Below are 23,792 nucleotides of genomic sequence, written 5' to 3' on the forward strand. Positions count from 1 at the left end.
GCAAGAGCTTGATCCTAAGATCCAGGAGTGGAAGTCAAAGGTAGAGAGTGGAGCAGCTTCCAGGTTCTCTATACATCCAGATGGGAGTGTTCGTTTTGATGGGAGATGGTGTGTTTCTGACGATGCGAGTTAAGGAGAATGATCTTGTCCGAGGCTCATTGCATTCCTTATTGATTCACCCGGGTGGTGACAAGCTTTTGAGAGACCTTAAGAAGACTTTCGGTGGCCGAACATAAAGAGAGATGTAGCTGAGTTTGTGGCTAGATGTTTGACCTGCCAAAGGGTCAAAGGTGAACAAAGGAGACCTCAAGGTAAGATTCAGTCTCTGACAGTGCCCGAGTGGAAGTGGGAGTCGATCTCCATGGATTTTATTGTGGGATTACCTAGGTCACAGCAAGGTAACAACATGATTTGGGTGATTGTGGATCGGTTAACCAAATCAGCCCATTTCGTTCCCATGAAGGATACTTGGTCTAAAATGCAGCTGGCTTTGGGTTACAGAAAGCATGTGGTTCGGTTACATGGTATTCCGAAAGATATTGTTTCTGATCGTGATGCGAGGTTCATATCAAAGTTTTGGCAAGAACTGCAAGAGTTGATGGGTACAACGCTGAAGATGAGTACAGCTTTTCATCCAAAGAACCGATGGTCGACGTAACGGACCATCAAGACCTTAGAAGACATGCTAAGGGCATGTGTTATGGACTTTGGAGGCAGTTGGGAAGACAGACTTGATTTGATTGAGTTTTCATACAATAATAGTTATCATACAAGCATTGGGATGGCACCTTTTGAAGCTTTGTATGGCCGGAAATGCCGAAGTCCAGTTTGTTGGGATGATAGTTCCGAGGCAGTGGTTTTAGGGCGACAATTGGTTCAAGATATGGTTGAGCAGATCCAGTTGATTCGCCAAAAGATGAGAGCAGCTCAAGATCGTCAGAAGAGCTACGCCGACTTACACCGCAGGGACATTGAGTTCGCGGTAGGTGACAAGGTACTTTTGAAAGTGTCACCTATGCGAGGTGTTATGAGGTTTGGGAAAAAGGGTAAGCTAAGCCAAAAGTTTATAGGTCCTTATTAAATTCTGGACCGTGTTGGCGAGGTAGCCTACAGGTTAGCTTTACCACCAGCTTTGGATAGAGTGCACAATGTCTTTCATGTGTCTTAACTTCGGAAATATGTGAGTGATCTGTCGCACATCCTCGAGATGGAGAATATTGAACTCGATGAATCCTTGTCCTATGCCGAGATTCCTAAGGAGATTCTTGATCGCAAGGTTCGTAAGACCCGGAATGGTGAGACGGTCTTACTCAAGGTCCTTTGGTCTAATCATAATGTGGAGGAAGCCACATGGGAACCCGAGGAAGCTATGCGAGATCGTTTTCCTACCCTTTTTGATCAGGTATGTTTGGTTACGGGGACGTAACCGTTGTCTTTTTAGGGGGGTAGGAGATGGTCGCGATGGTGTTTCGTTGTTTCTTTTTGCTTTGTTTGGTTCGAGTCGGGAGATGCGTTTGGGGTAACTAGTTGTGATGTTTGTATAGTTCCTTTGAGTTGTTTCATATGATTGTTAGAGTCTTGTGTCGTGGGGTTGTGCATGTTTGTAGTAGAGTGTGAACTTCGGGACGAAGTTCTTTTTAGGGGGAAAGATTGTAACACTACGGATTTTTCCTTGGAGCCTACTCGACCGAGTAGAGTCTACTCGGCCGAGTAGTGCTCTGAGTGCGTGTTATTTTGGTTCTGCCGAGGAATACTCGGCCGAGTATAGTGAATACTCGACCGAGTATTGGACACTCGGCCGAGTATGCACTTACTCGACCGAGTGTCCGGTTTGGCGAAGTTATATTTCGACGGTTTGATTAAGGAGTGATTAGGGTATTTTATATTTCCGCGACAGTTTTCTAATATCATTTTCACAACATTATCATTTCTACGTTACCCTAATCATACCCAAATCATTCCCTAATCCTTCCATTGAACATTTCGTAGCATTTTGTGTGGGTAATTGCGGTGATTCTTGCGTATAAGTTCTTGTTGCACTGTTGGTAAGTTCTATCTTTGTGATTATTGCATCTTTTTGGGTTACTGTACATTTATATGGGAAGGGGATGTTGGGAATTGTACAAAGTGTAATTGTGTTGTATGATCATTGTATAGGAGAAGACTTCGTAGAGGAGCCTTTTTTACTGTCCGTGTTGCATCTCTTTGTGATTGCTAAGGTGGGGTTTTCCTACTCGGTTCATCGTGCTTTACATGATATGTTGTTGCAATTATCGTTGTCTCGTTGATCATCGTAGTATGGAGATTGTTGTGACAAAGTGTTGGTGTGAGGGGATTGAGATGAAGAACGTCATGTGATTGTTATTGTGGTGGAGTCACTTGCGGGAGTGGCTTCACACCCTAGTTCGCCCTCCGTGGAACCCGCCACGGGAGGGGATGTGCACATTAAGGGACAGGGATTATTGTCGCTCGTTGAGGAGCTGGACTAGGTGGGGTCGGCTGCGGTCACCCACTGGCGGCGAGGATTACCTGTTGCGATGGGTAATCTGGCAGGGCTACACACTTTAGTGTGTAGTCGGTTTCTATGTGAGCTTGGGTGATTGGGAGTTGACGATGATCAGACGAGTATTACATTTGTTTGTCTTGTTTGTTGCATAATACTGACCCCGTTGTTGTTTGTGGAATCGGTGATCCATTCGGGGATGGTGAGCAGGCTTGACAGGTTTTGCTAGTGAGAGCTTGGGGATTATCTTGGGAGATTTGCCACCATGAGTCATAGCATCACCGTCGGAGTCTTAGCGAGTTTCTTTTATTATTAAGACTTCGAAGTTGTATCTCGTTAGACGGTATTTGGTTTTGGATGTTGTAAACTTTGCAATTTACATTACTTTAATAAATGTGCTCAGTTCAGACGCTTTTGATATGTACTAACCTCGGGCAACCGAGATGGTAACGCACTCTCATGGTAGGGTGGTCCTGGTAAGGCACCTTGGTATGAGGGGTGTTCAGAATCGAATCGAGCTGGATGAATCGAATGGAGCCGAGAAATTTGAATCGAACTAAATCGAATGGAGTGAGTGAATCGAACTAAATAGAATCTGAATCGAACTAATTGATTGAGTGAATTGAGAAATGAAATAATATTAATATTATTATATTAGTAATAATAATAATAATAATAATAATAATAATAATTATTATTATTATTATTATTATTATTATTATTATTATTATTAATGTTGTTGTTGTTGTTATTATAATTATTATAATTATTATTATTATTATTATTATTATTATTATTATTATTATTATTATTATTATTATTATTATTATTATTATTATTATTAGGTAGCCACCATGAACCACGGTTCACCATCAATCTAATTAGGTGAAATAATGGAGCGCCGATTTGGTAGATTGATGTTCAAAAACTAGCCGTTTATCATCCTAATTTGACTGATTTGGTAGCCATCACGAAGTACCAAAGAATCCTAATTTAATTAATTAGATAAATAAAAATTGATGAGACCCTAATTTTATCTTTAAAAAATAAATAAAATTTGGTTCATTAATTAAAACTCAACAAATAATATTAATAATTGATAACAAGTAAATTAATTTATTATTTAATAAATTAGAATCCATCTTGTAAGTTTTAAGTCATTTGAGCAATTAAATTAAGTTTTAGGGAAAAATATTGATTTAAGAGTTCACTTGGTTCGGTTTTAGGTGAAAATGTTACAAAATAGAAGTTATGAAAAAGTGTATGTGAAAGAGTAAAGTTCGTATATGAAAAAATAATTAGGTATTAATAATAGTAATATTAAAATTAACAATGTTATTAATAATATTAATATTAATTAATATTCATAACAATAATAATAATAATAATAGTAATAGTAATAGTATTAATTATATTAATATGAATATTATTGATTTTAATAACCATAATACTCATAATAATTACAATAATGAGGATGACTAATTAATAATAAATTAATGACGATGATAATAATAAAAATAATAATAATAATAATAATAATAATAATAATAATAATAATAATAATAATAATAATAATAATAATAATAATAATAATAATAAATAATAATAATAATAATAATAATAAATATATAATATTAATAAAAACTATTAAATTTAAGATTCACAAAATTGAAATTGACTGAATTTAGTGAGAGAATGAATCAAGTGAGTGAATTTGAAATGGTGAAATCGAATCGAATAGAGCTGATTGAAATTGAATCGAATCGAAGCTGAATCGAATGAATAGAGAATTGAATTGAATCGAAATGAAGTGAAAATAAGTCGGAAAAAGAATACTACTAAAACTTTTTGACTGAGTTGGCAGGAGACTTGGTCATATTGGAACACTTTTTTTTTTGCTGTACATATATAGGCATAAGATGGTTAAAAAAGGATATAAACTTATAAAGCATTTTATTCCCTCTTCAAATTCATGTGGCTTCTCCAAAGATGGATCATACGAATCCCAGCAACTTATGCTCCTCTGGATTTCGAGTTAAAAAAGTTCAAGCTTACATCTTTGGTATTGCACTTGTCTTAGTACTTTTTACTCCATTTACAATATCACTCTCCTTCAATTTTACTAGTTTTAGCAAAAACAATCCTGACATTGTCTTGTTGGGCGATTCGTTTATATCAAACGGAATGATCCAGTTAACAAACACATCCCTTCATTGGAGCGCAGGCAGAGCGTACTACTCTCGTCCTATACAACTTTGGGACGAAAACACTAAGAAAGTCACTGATTTTACCACCCATTTTTCATTCGTCATCTTGTGCGAAAACCCTCCTCAGTGCGGTGACGGTCTCTCTTTTTTCCTTGCACCCGTAAACTCTTCAGTTCCTGACAATTCAACTGGTCCATATCTCGGGTTAGTTTCAAACCATTCATATAATGATCCAATCAAAAACCACTTTTTAGCTGTCGAGTTCGACACCTACAAGAATGTTTGGGACCCAAGTGATAATCATGTTGGTATAGATGTTAATTCCATAGTTTCAAGAGCTAATGTAACCTGGAAGAGTAGCATCAAGAATGGGTCAACAGCGAATGCTTGGATAACATATGATTCTTCTACACATAATCTGAGTCTTTTTCTAACTTATGCTCCTAACCCTATTTTCAGGGGCAATTCTAGCCTTTCTTATATTATTGACCTTCGCACTTACTTGCCCGAAAATATCCAAGTTGGTTTCTCCAGTTCTGCAGGACCAAATCCCGAGTGTCATAATATTCTTTCTTGGGAGTTCTACACAGCCTTGCCACACATCTATGATGATGGTGGTCCAGCACATGGGCCTAGTAGCCCAGTACTTAAGAGTAAGGCCGCCAAGGCTGGATTGATTGCTGGTGTGGTGGGGGGTATTTTCGTCTTGCTTGTAGTTTCGGGCATACTTTGCTGTTTTTGTAGGCGGAGATGGGCACTGGGTCCGAGAACTAAAAATGATGAAATTTATTTCGGTGAGGACGATGATGATGACTTTGAGAAAGGTACCGGTCCAAGGAGGTTTACGTATGAGGAACTTAGTAGAGCGACCAACAACTTTGCTGCGGAAGGGAAGCTAGGAGAAGGTGGCTTTGGAGGGGTTTACAAGGGTTTCTTGGGCGATCAAGGTAGAGAAATTGCGGTAAAGAGAATCTCAAGTGGATCCAAACAAGGCAAAAAGGAATATGTATCAGAAGTGAAAATTATTAGCCGATTAAGGCATAGGAATTTGGTTCAGCTTCTCGGGTGGTCCCACGATCGAGGGGAATTGCTTCTTGTTTACGAGTTTATGCCGAAGGGTAGTCTTGATTACCATCTTTACGGCAGTGTACAGGTTGCATTGCCGTGGACAGTTAGGTACAAAGTTTCCCATGGATTGGCATTGGCCTTGCTGTATCTCCATGAAGAATGGGAACAGTGTGTAGTACATAGAGACATCAAATCGAGTAATGTCATGCTTGATTCCAATTTCAATGCTAAACTCGGAGATTTTGGGCTAGCAAGATCAGTTGATCACGGCTTAACTGGATCACAGACAACCGTTTTAGCCGGTACTCTAGGCTACATGGCACCAGAATGTGCCGTCACAGGAAAGGCAAACAAAGAATCTGATGTTTACAGTTTTGGTGTGGTCGCCCTTGAAATAGCATGTGGAAGGCGGCCTGTCAAGTTCAATGAAGACCCAAGTAAGGTGCAACTGGTAGGATGGGTATGGAGCCTGTACGGGGAAGGTATTCTTCTAGAAGCTGTCGATGAACAGCTAGAAGGAGAGTTTGATACAAAGCAAGTAGAATGCTTAATGGTGGTGGGTTTGTGGTGTTGTCATCCAGACTACCCTCAAAGACCTTCGATTAGACAAGTTATAAATGTTCTAAACCAGGATTCTCCTTTACCAAATTTACCCACGCGGTTACCAGTTCCTACCTATTTTGTACCTCCTATAAATATGGATGTATCCTCCAACAACTCCTCATCCGCGAACACAGGCAGCACTGACACCACAAGCTCTTCATCTCAGCCCGTCCTAGCTGCCACTGCCCCTTTGCTGTCTGAGAAAGCCAGTGTGTGATTGTTGAAAGTCCAACATTAATTAGGAATGCTATTTTAGGGAAAATTACAACTTACCACCTAGTATTTTCCGTATTTTACAATTTATCACCATGTATTTCGTTTATTACAACTTACCACCGACAATACATAATATATATCCCAATTACCACCGTATTTCATTCCCGATCTACATTTTACTTAAATCCCGACTCATTAAGTTAATAAAAAATAAAATGACCAAAATACCCATACTTCTATTCACCAAAAACAAACAGTCAAACACTCACTACCTAAACTAATTATAAAAAATCATTTATCACCACCTCACCTCTATAATTCATCATCATCATAAGTTCATAACATATGGCCAGAAGCCCAGAAGGTTACCAAACACCACCAATAACAAAAAAAAAAAAAATCAAAGTATCGTTTGCCTTCGCCACCGCCACCGACCCACCGTACCACATGTCCCACCAGCTTCTTAGTCCTCACGACCTCACAACTCCCACCTGACCACCACCTCACTGCCACTCTATGCAAAATGCTAACCCATTCCCATAATCTCACATCGCACCAGTAGGCACCACGGATTTGCCACACGACTAGTCAACCTCCAAGCTATTGTCACCATAACCCCTACCCACAGGGTTTATGTGGGCGACAAAGAAGGTTTCATATGGTATTTCAGAGGAATTGGTTTTTTTGGGATTTTGTTTTTGTTTTGGAGATGGGGTCGGGTTCATTGTGATGGTGGCATAGTTGACCGATGGTGTTAGGTGGTGGAGTGGTCAACGACCTAAGAGTTCGAGATGGAGGTGGGTGTCAATCGACTGATTTAGTGAAGAGATTAGAGAACATCGGTAATGGGCGAATATCTGACGTCGATGGTGTGGAACAGGCTGACGCTGGCGGCGATAGTAGGGTGTTAACAGGTGGTGAGTGGTGACTCGTAGCAGTTGTGGTCGTGTTGGGTGGGTGACAGCTGAGAGTCACCAGCTATTAAGGCGGTGAAGACGGCTTCGATGGTGGATCTCGGATGGGAAGGAGAGGGTGACAGATGAATTGTGAGGGAGGGATGAGAGATTGAAGGGCATCTTGGGTATTGTATTTAATTTTTAATTGATTTAATTTTTTATTAACTTAACGAGTCAGGATTTAAGTGAAATAATATCGGAAATGAAATACGGTGGTAATTAGGATATATACTATGTAATGTAGGTGGTAAATTGTAATAAACAAAATACATGGTGGTAAGTTGAAAAATACGCTAAATACTAGGTGGTAAGTTGTAATTTTTCCGCTATTTTATTATCATTTATAAGTTGTAACTTTAGTTGGATGAAATTGAGAAGGATAATTATCCAGGAAATGTTTAGCAACTAGAAAAGTTATAAATGTAGTTCATTTCTCTATTGTAAAAATATAGGATTGACTGATCAAATTGAGTGTGAATGATCAAATTGTTTATCAAGTTCATTCTCAAAATAGAAAAGACAACAATTGACTGAGACACCTAAAAATGAAAAAGAGCAACAAATGAGCAAATGTTAATACTTAGTTGAGTTGCTAATTATGGATAATGCATTTTCTTGTAATTTCATTACATGGATAAGGTTGCATAAATCGACCCTATTACACCACAACCAACAGCCACGCTAGTATTGTTGTGATCGTAGATCACCTGTATTTACATCAAACCAAGAAACAATATATATTTTCCAATCTAACAAAGAATACAGCAATGAACAATTCAATGAGACAACAATTTACAGCATCGCCTGTTTGGGCTAAAAATAGCATAATAAGGAAGGCCCACTTAATGAAATAAAAGGTTATGGGAGGAGTGATAAGGAGGAAGGAAGCCCGTAATTAGGAAAAGGGGGAGCGGGCTGAAAGAAGACCACAGGCCCATCAGAGAAGACATCCGCATTAGGGAAAGACAAGTTAGGGAGAAGTTAGGGAGATCAGGGAGAATTGGGAAAGGCGGCCGAGTTTGGAAAGAGTCCATATGGAAATTATATTCCCTTTTCATAATCAAAGTAGGACATATCTAGGGTTCTTACCCTATAAATAGCCAAGGAAGCAAATCAAGAAGGACATACACATATTCACATATTCAACAACACGTTCACACATTCACATTCAAGAACACATCCACACCACGGCATTAGCATATTATTATACCCAAATATACATCCGTCCAAGATCTTGCAGGCCTGACGCCTAGCGCCAGCAGGATTAGCTTTACGCCCCAATTGTAATCATCCTCCTATTCAAGTAGTGCAATATTTGGCAGGGTACCGTCCCTCCCGCGGTTGTTCCCACATTGGGTTTTCCGTGTCACCAAATCTCACGTGTCAATTTACATTACGTACTTATTTTTCTATTTACTTATCAAACATACGAACAATCATACAATCAACTAACGAGTAAGACCGCATTGACCCTAATCAATCAACTTGGTAAAAAATACCTAAACAGTTTGGCGCCCACCGTGGGGCATTGTGGTCGTCAATCGTTGATACTCTAGATACACAATGGATAAGCAAGCATTGGACGCCGTGTCAGGGAGCAGACAGCCATCGCCACCACCACCCGCTACTCAAAATCCGGCATCAACAATGGCTACACAAGCTCCCGGACACACCTCAAGAATCATACCTACAGCAAAAACCTCTCTACCTCCTAGGACCCTCTTGTCGCAACCTGTGCCGGATCGGATAAAGGAACGTCAAGCTCAGGCCTCACCCCACCACCTAGTCCCACACAAATCTTGCTCACTGGCGTAGAGAATCTCCAGAAAGTAATGAAAAACATGAGAGAAGACCAGAAGAAAGCTAAAGCTGAAGCAAGAAAAAGGGACAGAGAGCTCTGGGCACAGATAGACATCCTGAAGCAACAGTCTGCCACCCCAGCAAGCAGGGCAGACGTGGGAAAGTCTCCACTAGTAGATCTAACGCGGGGGCATCGGGCGGCAAAGAAGAATCCACTTCGACAGAGATACCGGTGAACGATAACAGATTGGATCATCCACAATACCATCGAGATGGAAGAATAACCCCACAAGAGTTGGGATACCTCACGCCGGGTAACTGGCCTGCGGCTAGCTGTGTGAAGGCAGGAGCAGGTGGCATCTCCGTCAGTAGCCCCACCACGATCGATCAGACACCTGGAGTAGGATCCAAGTCAAACCAACAAATGGACTAGCAAGCAGCAGGGACGATCGTTACAACAACTCCTCTAGAAACTGGAACACATCGAATCTTCAAGAGCTCGGATCGGAGACAAGACATTGAACAAAGAAAGAAAATGACAAAGGGGGCCGCATTCGTGCACCATAACAAATCAGAAGATTGGAGTTAAAAGAAATACCGAGCAGTTCCCCGGGTTGCCACCCCACTCGAGAAAGCAAAGATTAGACCTATGCCGACTCACCATTTGTGGACACCATATCCATCACAGCCATGCCAAAGGGATTCACAAATCCAAATATGCCCCTCTTCGATGGCACACCAGATCCCTTTGATCATATAAACCAGTACAAGCAGAAGATGATGACAGTAACAGCTGTAAGGCAAGTCAAGGAGGCTTGCATGTGCAAAGGGTTTGGGTCCACCCTAACAGACCAGAAGCACTTCGATGGTTTGTGAGCCCGCCCAACAGTCGATATCTACATTTGTTGAATTGGTGAACGCATTTACTCAACAGTTCGCAAGCAGCAGAAAACCAAAGAAGCACGTAGGAGATCTGTACAGAATCGTCCAGGGGGCAGGAGAGAGCATTGAAGAATACAATACTAGGTTCAACAATGAGAAGGTAGCAGTACGAGAGTGCGATATCTCAACAAAGCAGAGAAGCCTTTGAAGAGGCCTCCACCACGACTCCAACCTATACAAGCGGCTAACTATGAATCCTCGCCATAGTTTCGAGGCGGTGCAGCAGAGAAGAAAGTTTGCCGCAATCAGATTGGAGGAAGATATTCTAGCCAGAGCCAGCTTACTTAGCACGCCAAGTATTTCCAGTACCTCAGCCGTGGAGAAATCGGGAAGAAATCAAACCACCAACAAGAAGGATGAGAGGTACAGACCATATGGAATGGGAGTCAACAGAATCGAGGAAAATCAGCAACTCCCCACTCTGGCAGAGTATGGATTTACTACAGGTATCGGGGGAATCTTGAAGGCACTCAAGGAGATGGGAGATGGAGTCAGGTGGCCCAACCCACCAGTAGGAGAGCAAGCATGGAGAAAGGATAGCAAGAAGAAGTGTGAGTTTCACCGTGATATCGGGCACAACACTGAGGATTGCTACACATTACGAAGAGAGATCAAGCGCCTGTACGAACAAGGAAAGCTGATCCACCTATTACCACGTGGGGGCAAGCAGCAGGATAAGGTAGGCTCCGCCAAGCCTGCAAACCCACCCACATGCACCAAAATCATAAACGTGATAACATGCGGCTTTGACTTAAGCGGGCTGACATACTCAGAAGTCAAGAGACGTGCCACCGAGACCAAAGGAGACATGCCAGCCAATTCTTGCAAAATTTCTCACAGTGACCTACCAGCGGTGAGCTTTGATGAAGGAGATACATACGACGAGCGAGAACATCACGACGCACTTATTATCACCTTATCAATGGCCAATTGCACAGTTAGGAAGGTCTTGATAGATACAGGAATCTCGGTCAACCTAATCATGCTGAAAACCATAGAAAACATGGGATTCAGCGAGAAGGATTTGCAGAAGAAGACTATTCCGCTAGTAGGCTTCAGCGGAGAAACAGCCAGCTCACTGGACGAGATAGTCATCCCAACCTATGTGGGAGGAGTCAACAAGCAAGTCAGGTACCTGGTTATAGATAGACCCTCCACTTACAATGTCATCTTGGGAAGACCATGGCTGCACCAGATGAAGGCGGTTCCCTCAACATATCACCAGTGCATAAAGTTTCCCACACCATGGGGAGTAGAAACAATAAGAGGAGACCAGAAGGAAGCTAGAGGCTGCTATAAGAAGGCACTTAAGTGCACTGCCAGCCCTCCCGCATAGCAATTACAGAACCAACCTATCCAGGACGAATACATCGAACCCCCAGCAGAGGAGCTGGATCAAATCAACTTGGACAAGCTGCACCCAGAAAGAACCGTGCTCATTGGAGCAGGATGCACAGGAAGCTTGAGACAGCAACTAATCAAGTTCCTACAGGATAACATGGATTGTTTTTGTAATACCCGTCCTTTTAGAGACCCTTTGACCAGTGTTGACTGACCGTGGGAGCGGGAATAGTTCTTAGAAGTGCATGCCAAAACTATCTTGGGTTACGTGTTAGGAGTAGTACTCAATAGAGTAGAGGCTACTCGATCGAGTAGCGAGGTTACTCGATCGAGTAGGGGGTCACTCGATCGAGTATGTTGGGTACTCGATCGAGTATCGAGTTTTCAGCGAGGGTTTTTAATCGCGTTTTGTTAAATTCGCAATTCATTTCCGCCTCATTCTTCCCATCCATCAGTCGCCTCTTTCCCTTCCCTTCACCACAAAAACCTCCATGGAAGCCCTTTGAAGGTCCTTGTGCCTTAGGAGAGCGTAGCTTGAGTCAGGTAGCGGTCTTTTGTCGGGTTTCTGCTTATAGGTATGTCATAATCATCATCACTATCCTCATCTTTGCAATTAGGGTTTGCTTGGTAGTAATAGATGATCGTGTTGTGCTTATAGGCTTTGCTTGGTTGCTGGTTATGGCATGTGTTGGCATGGATTGGTTGCAGTTCCTTAAAGGTGGGTTCGCCTACTCAGTTTCTGTAGATGGTCTAGTGTGCCGGAAGTTGTGGTTGTTGTATTTTATCGCATTCGTAGTGTGATGGTTCTGATTGTGATTGTGATTGTTTGTCTCTGGTTCTCGAGATGCGTTCTCGGCTGAGTGGAGTCACTTGCGGGAGTGGCTTCACGCCCTAGTTTCGCCCTCCGTGGAACCCGCCACGGGAGGGGATGTGCACATTAATGGGACAGGGTTATCGCTCGGTATGATGAGCGGGGCTTAGGTGGGAACGGCTGCGGTCCCCCACTGGCAGGGCTGGTCCAGTGGACAGTCGGTGACGGAGATTGATTGGAGTGGGTGTGTTTGTGTGTGTGACTGATTGTGTTGAGTTGTATTGATAGTTGTTGTTGATATTGTCGTATCTTATCTCAGTACTGACCTTGTGTGGTTGTCTTGTTTGTGTATGTGTCTGCCGTGATCCCTTATGGTGAGTAGTCTGTCTTAGCAGGTGTTGATATAGTTGATAGCTGGAGTTCGGGCAGGGATGAGTCTTCACGAGATTTGATAGTTATAGCGAGCAGTCTTTGAGTTGTATCTTTATATCGTCAGTTGGTTTTAAATCACTTGTAAAGTAACATAATAGTTCTTTTATCGACATTTGATTATTACTTTCTCGGGCAACCGAGATGGTAACGCCCTTATATGCTAAGGAAGGCCTAGTTAAGGCTCCTCTGAATATGGGGGTGTTACAAAGTGGTATCAGAGCGACGATTTTGGAACCTGTAACAAATGAACTTAATGAATATAGGGAGTAATAAAATGAACCTGGTGTATGTATAATGGGAGCCCCGCTGATGCTAGATTTTGGGTGAGTAGGCGCCCTCATTTCAAAGTCTTGGCCCCATGATACTTAAGCCAGTCACATGGTACGGGAATGTGGAGTCCGTGTGTCTATGTGTGATGTGTATGTTAATTGTGCCGGAACTATCTCTGGTTAAGGCTTTTAAGGGGGGGTGTGATAGTGGTATTTGGGCCGTGTATAGTAATCTTTGGTGGAATTAGTGAAGTTTTTGGCGTGATTAGTGAGCTTATACGATGGTATGAGATACGTGATAAAGGTTTACGTGATTGAGATGCGTGAAAATGTGGAAGTGTATGTCGTGACTTGAAGAGTGAACATGTTGGTGTTTGCTATAAGTGATGGTGACGGTAGTCATATACGAGTTTATAAACCCTACCTTGATTACGATGATGATAATTATGGAATTGTTGAGTTATAGTATGAAACATAGCTTATAATAATGCGCATATGCCTTGTTTATTAGTTGAGATTTTCCGCTGCGTAATAATTGATTTGTGTAAAATGATTTACTTATGATTGAATGTGGAACATAATAGATTAAATTGTTATGAAGAATATGCAATTATATGTTATATGAAAGGATGAACTAATGCTAATTTACATGTTTTAAGTCGAATAAACACAAATTTGGTAGTAACGTATAAAGTAAGTTAAGTGTAATATGATGACGTGATTATGTTTATGGAAGATTCGGTAGCAGGTAACCCGAGTTGGGTAACTTGAGTAGCGTAATGTGACATACACCTTATTAGTGGAAACGATATGTTATGCTTGAACAATTGTGGTAAGGCGTGAACAAGTGTGATAATTAGTGTCGAGTTCCGAACTTAGTTTGGAATCGACACGCGATGTTGTTTTTGCAGGAATCTTCGAATTATTTCGTATTTCTGGCCGAGTACTTAACTATACTTGACCGAGTGAGAGTGCTTACTAGACCTAGTAGACCTCACTCGATCTAGTTAGGAAGCTATGACGTCGGGATGTGGAAATTTTCTGCAGATACTCGACGAAATAGCTCCTACTCGATCGAGTAGGGTGGTACTTGATCGAGTACCCTAGACACTCGATCGAGTAGGTTACTGTACAGTGAATCCTACGGGTTTCTTAAAACCCCTATTCTTTCTAATCCTTCTCATTCTTCTTCTATATTTCGAGCCCTAAGCTTGTTTCCTCTCAAAATCCTCAAAATCTCTCATATCTTGCGTTGGTAGTGGTTAATTTGGGGTTATTTTCTTTGTTTAATTTCGTTCCTTTACTTTACTACTTGATCAAGGTATGATTTCTACCCTATTTACATGTTTTTATGCTTTAAACTTGTTGAGGATGATTATATAATCTGAAAATTTCGATTCATATGATCAATTTGATGCTTTTAATTGTTGAAATATGATTCACATGTCCTCTCTTCTTGATTGTTGATGATTAATTGCTGTAATATAGACTAGAAATCTGCAATTTGGGGGCCGAAATTTCTAGGGTTACAAAAATAAAAATCGATTTTGGGTGTTTTACATTGATTAGATGATGAAATTGAGTACTATATCTTGTATATAACATGTTGAAGGATGAATTTCGATGACTTTTACCTTAAAAAGTTGCCTTAAAACTCCATCTTAAAAGTGCCCCAAGTGGAAATTCGGTTGCTATACTTGAAATTTGGTGTTGTATATGACGGCTTAGGTAAAGGTAGAACTTCAATATGATAGTAGTGATGTTAAATGATGAAGAATATGTCAAAATAATTATAGCTGTAGAGACCGTCTGACAAGTTTAATTGAATTATTTGTTTCTAATATTGAAGCTGATGATGATATGTCCTAAATGACTTTTCCATGAGCTAGCACGAATGCTTCACAGTTATTACGTGGGTGTATAGAGTAACTTTAGAATCATGCTAGGATGTTGGAATTGGTTGGGTATGTGTGTTTTCCATGATAATTTTTTTTCACAACTATTGTCTATGAATTGCTCTAAACTGAAGTTATGTGTCAAATTGGGAAACTGTTGGTGAATGTGTGTACCTAGCTGAGTGTTAAAAGTTAATGGCATGAATTATGTGCTTCATATGTCGAACTTGTTAATGAATTTGTGTACTTAGCTGAGTATGTAAGGTCCGAATTGCGTGAGGTAGATGCTTTACATGTTTATGTAAGTTGCTTAAGTCATATGCTGGAACAGATGCCGAGACTGAACGTAGGGACCCGTCAGAGTAAACGGGGGAAGGTCACCCAACCTGAAATGGGGGAAGGGAGTGGACCCGTGGTACCTGCAGTTCCGGAATACCCTTCTGTTGTGTTTGTAGATTTCAAACAGAGAGAGCGTTTTATAGATTTGCAAAAACGCAAGATGAGACCAACGAGGTGTATAGATACTACACTGTTGGAGGAGTTGGGAATAGTGACGGATGTCCATCACATATTCGAGACTTTGGGTTTCACGGGTTTGTATAGGCTGAGGAAACACTCTTATCGTTTTCTTACCTTGGAGTTTATGAGCTCCTTTAGTTATGACCCAGCTGCCCAGTGTAACACCCCGATTTATGAAGGAGCCTTTAGCAAGACATTCCCTAATAAACCGGACTGTTACCATCTCGGTTTCCCGAGGTAGTGAATAAAAAATTAAACTCCAAGGCAAATTACATAATTACTTTAACTTAATTATTACAAAACCTCTTTTACATCAAATTACTAAGAACTAACATGAATAAAAGCGAAGGTCTTCTAAATAATGATCTAGCTACTAAGTCTTCTGATCCAGTGTCTCACGCCCATCAAGCTCCCATCCTATCTCATAAACCTGTCAAGACTGCTCCCCAATATTTAGATCATCACAGGTGTTCACGAATACACAGGGTCAACCACGAGGTTGAGTAGGGAATACAATGAAACAACAAAATATGATATGCATGCTCCTCCGTCACCTCCATCTCCATCTCAACTCATATCTCATAACCCGGAACGCCCAGCCATACCGATCCCCTAAGCGGACTATCAATCGACCGTCGTCGATATACCAGCTCGCAGCTGAGGTTATCCAGGGCAGGTTCTGCAGAACCCGCCTGGGCCTTATCACAACATCACATCGTATCACAACATCGTCACTACCACACCATCCTCCAACTCCAATGCATATGAAATGCTCAACAGTAATCAATGCAACACAATATGTATATCAATGAATGAAATCATGCCAGCTACCAAATGTTGTGATAACATACTCAACGCGATCAATTCAGTCAACCACATTCCAGTATATGAATCATAACATAAATCAACAACCACGAAACAAGTCAATGTTCACAGCTTGGTCATATGAAACGCAACAAGTCAACACAATTTAACAACAACGCTGATAAGTCAAGTGTATTTCCCTACCTTTTCGCAATCCAAGCACACACAAGCAATCACTTATGATCCTTCACTTATCCATCACCTACATAACATAATTATGTATAATTACCAACTACTCAGTCAATTAATGATGCACATAACCTAGACTCATCATAACTTAATAGGAATATCAATTTAAAGAACAAACACGACTTTTCCTGATTTTCCTGCTCATGGCAGACTCGGTATAAAATGAATAACTAATTCCAGAAAATTCTAATTGATGCAACGCCAATTGAATTGGAACCCCATGAGTCTTAGCTACAAATTATATCTAAAGTGTTTTTCTCAAATTCCAAACTTATCAAGGGTTTTCAGACTGATTTCCAAAAACTGACAGAAATCGTCGCATAAAAAGTATTGATTCATAAAACGAGTTTAAAACATTATTTTTCAGAAATTCCAAATCCTATTATCATATAGACTATACAAAGACGATGTATGAAGAAGCCTCATAACTGAATCGACATAAAAATTAGGGTTTCAAATCATTTTCCACAACCAAATCAGATTCGCGGACTTTTCAGCGACATGTTCATAAATAAATTACCTAGGACAAACCATAAAGAATTTGACTACAAGATTTTATATGCATAAACTAGACATCAAATAAATAGGACTCTCTTTTCAAACTTTTCGAAGAAGACGACTTTAAAATAGTATAAACAATGGAATGAAATCGACTTACAAACAGGGAAATCGAATTAGGTTGAAATCGATGAGAAATCTTCAATCAAATGAAAGGCTCGACAATTCTTCTTCCTCTCCCTCTCTCTAGGTTTAGAAATGGTTTTATGAATGATAAAATGAAATTATAAATGACTCAACTGTTAAAAATAAAAACCTTGGCCAAAACATAAAAGAAACCGTCAACTCGCTGAACCGGTTTACTCGGTCAAGTGCACTCGGCCGAGTAACACACACTCGACCGAGTACCAACCAAGTACTCGACCGAGTACCAACCAAAATACGGAGTATTACAATTGTAGATGGGTAAATGGGTGATACGATGTGATGTAACCCGACTCAACATATACGATATAAACCCGACTTAATAACATTCACGATATTACGATGCAACCAATATAAAATGTATAATAACTAATATATAATAATATCCGTTTAATCAATTATATAAAATACGGGGTATTACAGTCTTCCCCCCTTAAAATGAACTTCTTCCCGAAGTTCGCTCCGGTACTCAAACATCAAAAGGGTATTGTATATCGTACATACGGACATCACGCATTCCTAACACAGTTAACACACACTTTTAACACATCAATTAAATATAACAGACACGAAATGTTACATTCTACCCTCCTAAAAATAAACTTCGTCCCGAAGTTTAACTCATCTTCACTTAACCCAATTAACTACAACTAATAACTACCTGAGAACACAAATGTATAACAACTAAATAACCACCTGAGAACACCGTCATCTTTCCATCTCAATATCGATTTCAACTCAAGTAACTCAATAACTCGACACTAGTAACCAATTTCCATCTCACGTGCAACATAAACATTAAGATTTTACAATCCTACCCAACTAAAAACATGGTTACGTCCTCGTAACCTCTTTTCAACTTTCATATACATATACAACAACATCACTGTCAACAACATGTAACAGAAAAGAACACATGGTAAGAAATTGCGCATTAACATTAAGGTCGAAAACAAGGTTTTATTATGGAATTAACTTATTGTCAACAAATAACACTTATTACTTAGCTCATTCTTAACTTAAAAACACAACCTCAAACTAAAAGAACAACAAAAAAAACCAAAGGTTTACACGGTTTCATAACAGACCGATCATGGTGTTACTAGCTCTAACATAACAGTCCTTAGATCGCGCTTAATCTGACTCTGGTGGCTTAGACTCAGGCGTTCCTTTCTTCTCCTATCTATCCCGGTCTATAACTCTTGGGCCCTTTCTAGGAAAGTATTTACTATAGATGTGCTCGTTATCATCGTCAAGCTCGCCAGTCCGCATTCCATCCCCTGTGACTTCTATGTCATTCCCTTCTTGGTTCACCTCCTCCCCAATGTCTGGTCTGGGTGGTTCAGTCGTACTTTCGGCATCAGGTACATTAGTATAAAATTCGTACCTCAGGTCGCCTGATATAAAGTGAAAGGTATGCTCGGGCGGGTAACTGGCCCCGTCGCAGTAATTGGGGTCACGGCATAACCTCATGCAATGGGTGGACAACTCTCTCACATAGAAGTGTTTGCTGTCCTTTAGTATGCCGGAGTCAGGGATAGTATCAATAAGGGTATACGCTCTTAACTGGGTATTAGTTAAGTACTCAGGGTGTCCATTATGGCCATACTTGTCCATGGCAGCACAAAGTTTCTCACAATGTTCATTGAAGTCAGCATCAAGTGACATGTAGCAGTCTCGCGGGTGTACATTGTAGGGATCCATCCTACAGAGTGGAAAGCTAAACAAATTAGGACACAAGGGTGCTACCGCAGAAGGGTGTTAAGATAAAGGATTCATTCACGAGGTTTAAGTGTGCGAAAGTTATATAACAAGTTTTCAGAGTAGCTGTTGTAGTACCAAGGTTTTGGTCAACTCAAGATTATCACAGTTCGCATTATCTACCAGAGAACAACAACCTTAGAAAGATCAACCATAAGGATATACGTATACCAGCATACAATTTAACATTGACCCCACCAAATTCCTTTCCCAAGCCAAAATTATTACTAATTCCGAACAATTGATCCATATGCGCATTCATTCCGCCCTACTACTAACAATCACCAGGAGTATTACAACATGCGGTGCATATGCACTACTTAAACACTTTGAAACCATAGAAAACATAACATGTAATCAAAACCATTTGACTCATCAGACATGCATGCAACACGAATTAGTTAGTTTGCATGATATAAATTCTGAAAACATATTTCCCAATAAAAGTAACAACATATGATCCATGACAACAACAACATTACTTCCATATCACACATGTGTTTAACATTTTAGCAACCATATCATTCAATTATGTCCAGCAACTTAGTATAACTCATTTTCAGCAAAACAAAAGATATCGCATAAATAGCTTAAACATATACATTTGCCATCATATACTTTGTAGAACATTATCTATGATAAAGATTAGCAACTTGAACAACTTCTCTGATTTGCACGATTTGAATAATTAGGCAACTCGTAGGCTCAATTAAATATAACTATAACGACTATCATTTAAACCAACGCGTATCATGTGAATCATCAAAGGGTTATCCCATTATAATTGCCAACATAGTTATCATAAGCAATCTTCATTAGAATATAATTGATAGCAACGACTCGAGAATATAGATATGTCAAATGTCGTGCTACATCAAACAGTTTCCTTTATATCACGCCCATACAATTGCAAGAATCACTTTAGCATTTTATGACAATATAATAACGAGCATATCCAATAAGAAATAACAACACTGTTTATTATCATGTCATAGGTTTAGGTTTGTGGACAGCGGGCCGCCCACGGGGGCGCTTGGTGAGAAACGAGGGACAAGCGTTTGCATTTTGTAAGGAGTCGCCACCAATTTTTATGGGAAATTGGAACCGTTCGAATACCTCGTGTCATGTCAAGACACAAAGTAGTGACATGAACACTAAGCAATCGTTACCCTTAGCATTCTATGTCTAGAATGACTCTCGTGGATGCCAATGAACACGGGTGCTCACGGAGATCTGGAGTAAGGGGTGAGGGTACGTATTAGGAAGCTCTTTTGATCGAACACCTAATCCCGCCCGCCTCGATAGCGGCCTCTACTAATGATTAGGGAGTTTATTCGTACTTGATATACCGTCGGCTATATGCATGCAATGCAACATCCAATAGATTAATCCTAACATGTGAATTAAGACTAAGTCGGTTGAACAATTAATTAGGCATACAATTGGGTCGAAGTTGGATTTAACGTTAATTGACATGTGAAAGCATACAAATGATAAAAGAAATACAATAAATACAATAAAGATAATTAAAATAATAAATACAATAATTACAACGGATTAGGCGATTTATGTCGAAAATACCCTTAAAACGGATGATTTGAGAAAAGAAAGAAATAAAAGAATAAAAAGGAATACATAAACGAACAGAAATCAGGTGATAATACGGATATTAGTTAATTAATTACGTAGACTAATTAAACTAGGTCAAAGCAGATAGGAGTTCAGAGACAGAGTTCAACCTGGAACAGCGCAAGCAGATCGCGCCCCTGGAAGAGAGCGCAGCGATTCTTTGCGTCATTTCCAAGGGTGAGTTTCGTTGTGAAGCCGAGCGCAAATTGTTAATGTCGATTGGTAAATTTAATGATTGATTTGATAATTGACTCGGACGAAAGTGATTTAATGTATTAATTACATGTGAATGAGTCATAGAAACAGTAAAACATGGATGAGACGGAAACTAAACGAATTATTTATGTGAAGGGACGATGTTAATGAATGATTAATTAGTGGCATCGGTGAATGGAACAAACTAAACAATTAATTAGACTAAACATGACGAATGATGACGAACATGGATGCAAATATATCAATGACGAATCTCAGAAACCCAATATGAACAGATTGAACTTCTAAAATCCGGATTTGAATATTAAAGACGAAAACCCGTAAATATTGATTATTTAAGACTTAAGTCGGAACAATGATGATTAAAACATGTTAATGATGAATGAATAATATACATATGAAATTATTAATGACGATGTGTACGAATCAGCGGAAAACTATTGAAAGCAAATATAAACGAAAAACAAATTACAGAGGACGAAGAAGAAGAAAAGAAGCAGGAACTGCGGCAGCCTCACGAAGAGGCGCAGCAGAAGCGCGCTCCTTCAAGAGGCGCGGCGATTCTTGCGTCTTTTCTCGACGCTCTGCTCTCGGAAATCCGTAAAAACAGGTTTTAAAGCACGGTTTTAGAAATCGGTTTTAATGGTGTTTTCGACATAAATCTTACAATGATGATTCAATAAATAAAATACAATAAATAAAAGAGGAATATACACCCTCAGACTTACATGTTGATGGAACGAGATGAACTAAGAAAATCGACTAGTGAATGCTCGACGCGTATGCAAGGAAAGAGTGCCCTCGTAAGAGGAAAACGATTGATTAATTTAGATTGATTGAGTGTAGTTGGTCAAATTGGTCGGTCATGCAACCGAGAGGCTGGTACCCGGAAAGATCCGAGCTTACGTGGTCGGAAGTCCAAGCACGTAGGCGCCAATTAATAAGAACGAAGTCTAGAATGCAAAGGGAGAAGAGAAGGGCGGACACTCGCGTGGGAAATATGAGGAACGAAAGCTCCTATTTATACTAATCACGCGGAGGAATAGGGTTTCGGAGACTCTTTGGAAGTGAATCTCGGAAAGATATAAAAAAGATACGTAAATCATGCAAAGAAGGGCTTGGGAAGAGGCGCAGCAGCCCACCGCGTCTCTTGGAAGAGGCGCAAGACTTCTGCGTCTGTCTTCCGTGAGGTTTCCTCTATTTGAAGAAAGATTTCGCGTTTGAGTTATGGTAGGACGGAAATAATTCGGATTTATCTTTTGAATATTACGGGATATTATTTGCCAAAAGATAAAATTTGTGAAATATGGAATAGAAATATCCGGAACATTCCGAACATTCGACTCGGGATTTAACGGCTATCGGAAAATGGAGATGGTTTTTGACCGGACTCGAATATACTCTAATTACGCCAAAACGACCGTATCGGACGTAGATGACAACTAAGAGGTCGACATTAATATTTGAGCAAACACTTGACGATAATCTTACGAATTGTCACAAATCGTTCCGCGGATCAAACATGCGGCCCAATCATCACCGGGTGGTTTGCGGGAGGTGCGAAACGAGGTGTCTCTGAGCCCCCACTTTGACCGAGGCTTGGACAAGGCGAAAGTCAAAGTATAGCCATCAGGTCAATCGAAGATTACAACCTGACGACTATGGCGACGCGAGGCGGCTCAAGGGGTCTGAGCCAAGGACCTGTCGTCGGGAACATTTTAGAGTCTGTCGACTATCGGGGAGGGTCGTTTAAAGTCCATTAGACTACGTAAGGAAGCTCGCCAGCCATAAGAAGAGACCATACCTGAGACTTCTTCTCGAGATGCTTTCGGAGTTGCGTAGGAGCTAAGGTTTGAGCTTGGGAGCTAAGGGTAAGACCTAAAAGTTATATAAAGATTGTGCTAGGGTGTGGGACCCTAAAGGAAAGCATTGACGGGAAGGAGGCCAAATATAAGTTTCGACCTAAAGGTAACTAAGGTTTGAGTATAGGAACTTCTGGAGAACGACACCCTGTCGAACTCCGCGGGGAAACAAGAAATATTGAAAGCAGCAGGACGTCGGTAGAAACTGCTGGGGGAATCCGCTTGCGTCGGTCTCAAACGAACTCAGGCAAGAAAACTTGAGGTTGAATCTGCTTGCGTTGGTCTCAAGCGAACTCTTGTTGGGGAATATATTGACGACTAGGAACATCTTGATCGTCGGGAGAAGTCTTACGTGAGCAGTACTGCAAAATACTACTGCGCTGGGCAAAATAAATTGAGCAATACTGCAAAATACTGCTGCGCGGGATAAAATGGGTTTGGACAATACGCAAAATACTTGTCGCTATTTGGATAAAATGCGGACCGAAGCGAAGGAAAATCGTCGAAACGGACCAAAAAGATATAATAGCGTTGAAGAAGAGGCGCACCAAAGATGGGCCCACAAATAACGAACTCATAACGAATTTTCGAAAATTCGTATGGAGGGAACAAAAGGAAGAGGCGCAGCAAGAGCTGCGTCTCTTGGAAGAGGCGCAGCGCCTGCTGCGTCTTTTCCCCAATTTGGCATTTCCTGCGTAAAAACGCGAAATCAGAAGGTTTATGTTTCATTATTTCGAAACTCATTTTCTTCAATTTCTCTCTCAAATCTTCACCATTTCCGTCAAGGTTGGATTCAAAAGCTTGCTTTAAATATGACTAATCGAGTTATGTGTCTTAATCTTTCATTAATCATCCGTATTTGTCGAATTTCGAGCCGCAATAACTAGGGTTTTCAACCCACTTAATCGAAAATTTGGGGCTTTTCCCCCAAATGGATTTGCTTAGCCAAATTGATGCTAGAAATGGATATTAGGCAATGTTAGGAACATAACCATGTATTTACTTTG

At 40.3% G+C, this 23,792-nt stretch overlaps 1 protein-coding gene and 1 long non-coding RNA gene across 2 annotated transcripts; one reads left to right on the forward strand and one right to left on the reverse strand.

The window, feature by feature from the left end:
* The first annotated feature begins 4,459 nt into the window (after nucleotides 1-4,459).
* Nucleotides 4,460-6,742, forward strand: LOC141628994 (L-type lectin-domain containing receptor kinase IX.1-like). The gene has a single exon (XM_074442074.1). The coding sequence runs from the start codon at nucleotides 4,493-4,495 to the stop codon at nucleotides 6,596-6,598; it is 2,106 nt and encodes a 701-aa protein (XP_074298175.1). The 5' UTR covers nucleotides 4,460-4,492; the 3' UTR covers nucleotides 6,599-6,742.
* Nucleotides 6,743-15,831: 9,089 nt separating this feature from the next.
* Nucleotides 15,832-16,633, reverse strand: LOC141629000 (uncharacterized). The gene is made up of 2 exons (XR_012537210.1): nucleotides 16,571-16,633; nucleotides 15,832-16,001 (listed from the first exon to the last, which is right to left on the reverse strand). It is a non-coding gene; the product is annotated as an uncharacterized LOC141629000 (long non-coding RNA).
* Nucleotides 16,634-23,792: the final 7,159 nt, after the last annotated feature.

Source organism: Silene latifolia, chromosome 2 (assembly GCF_048544455.1).
Source record: "Silene latifolia isolate original U9 population chromosome 2, ASM4854445v1, whole genome shotgun sequence".
NCBI lineage: Eukaryota > Viridiplantae > Streptophyta > Magnoliopsida > Caryophyllales > Caryophyllaceae > Silene > Silene latifolia.

Bases quoted from the DNA above. Each gene is read 5' to 3' on its own strand.
- LOC141628994 (XM_074442074.1), top strand. From the start codon at position 4,493: ATGGATCATACGAATCCCAGCAACTTATGCTCCTCTGGATTTCGAGTT.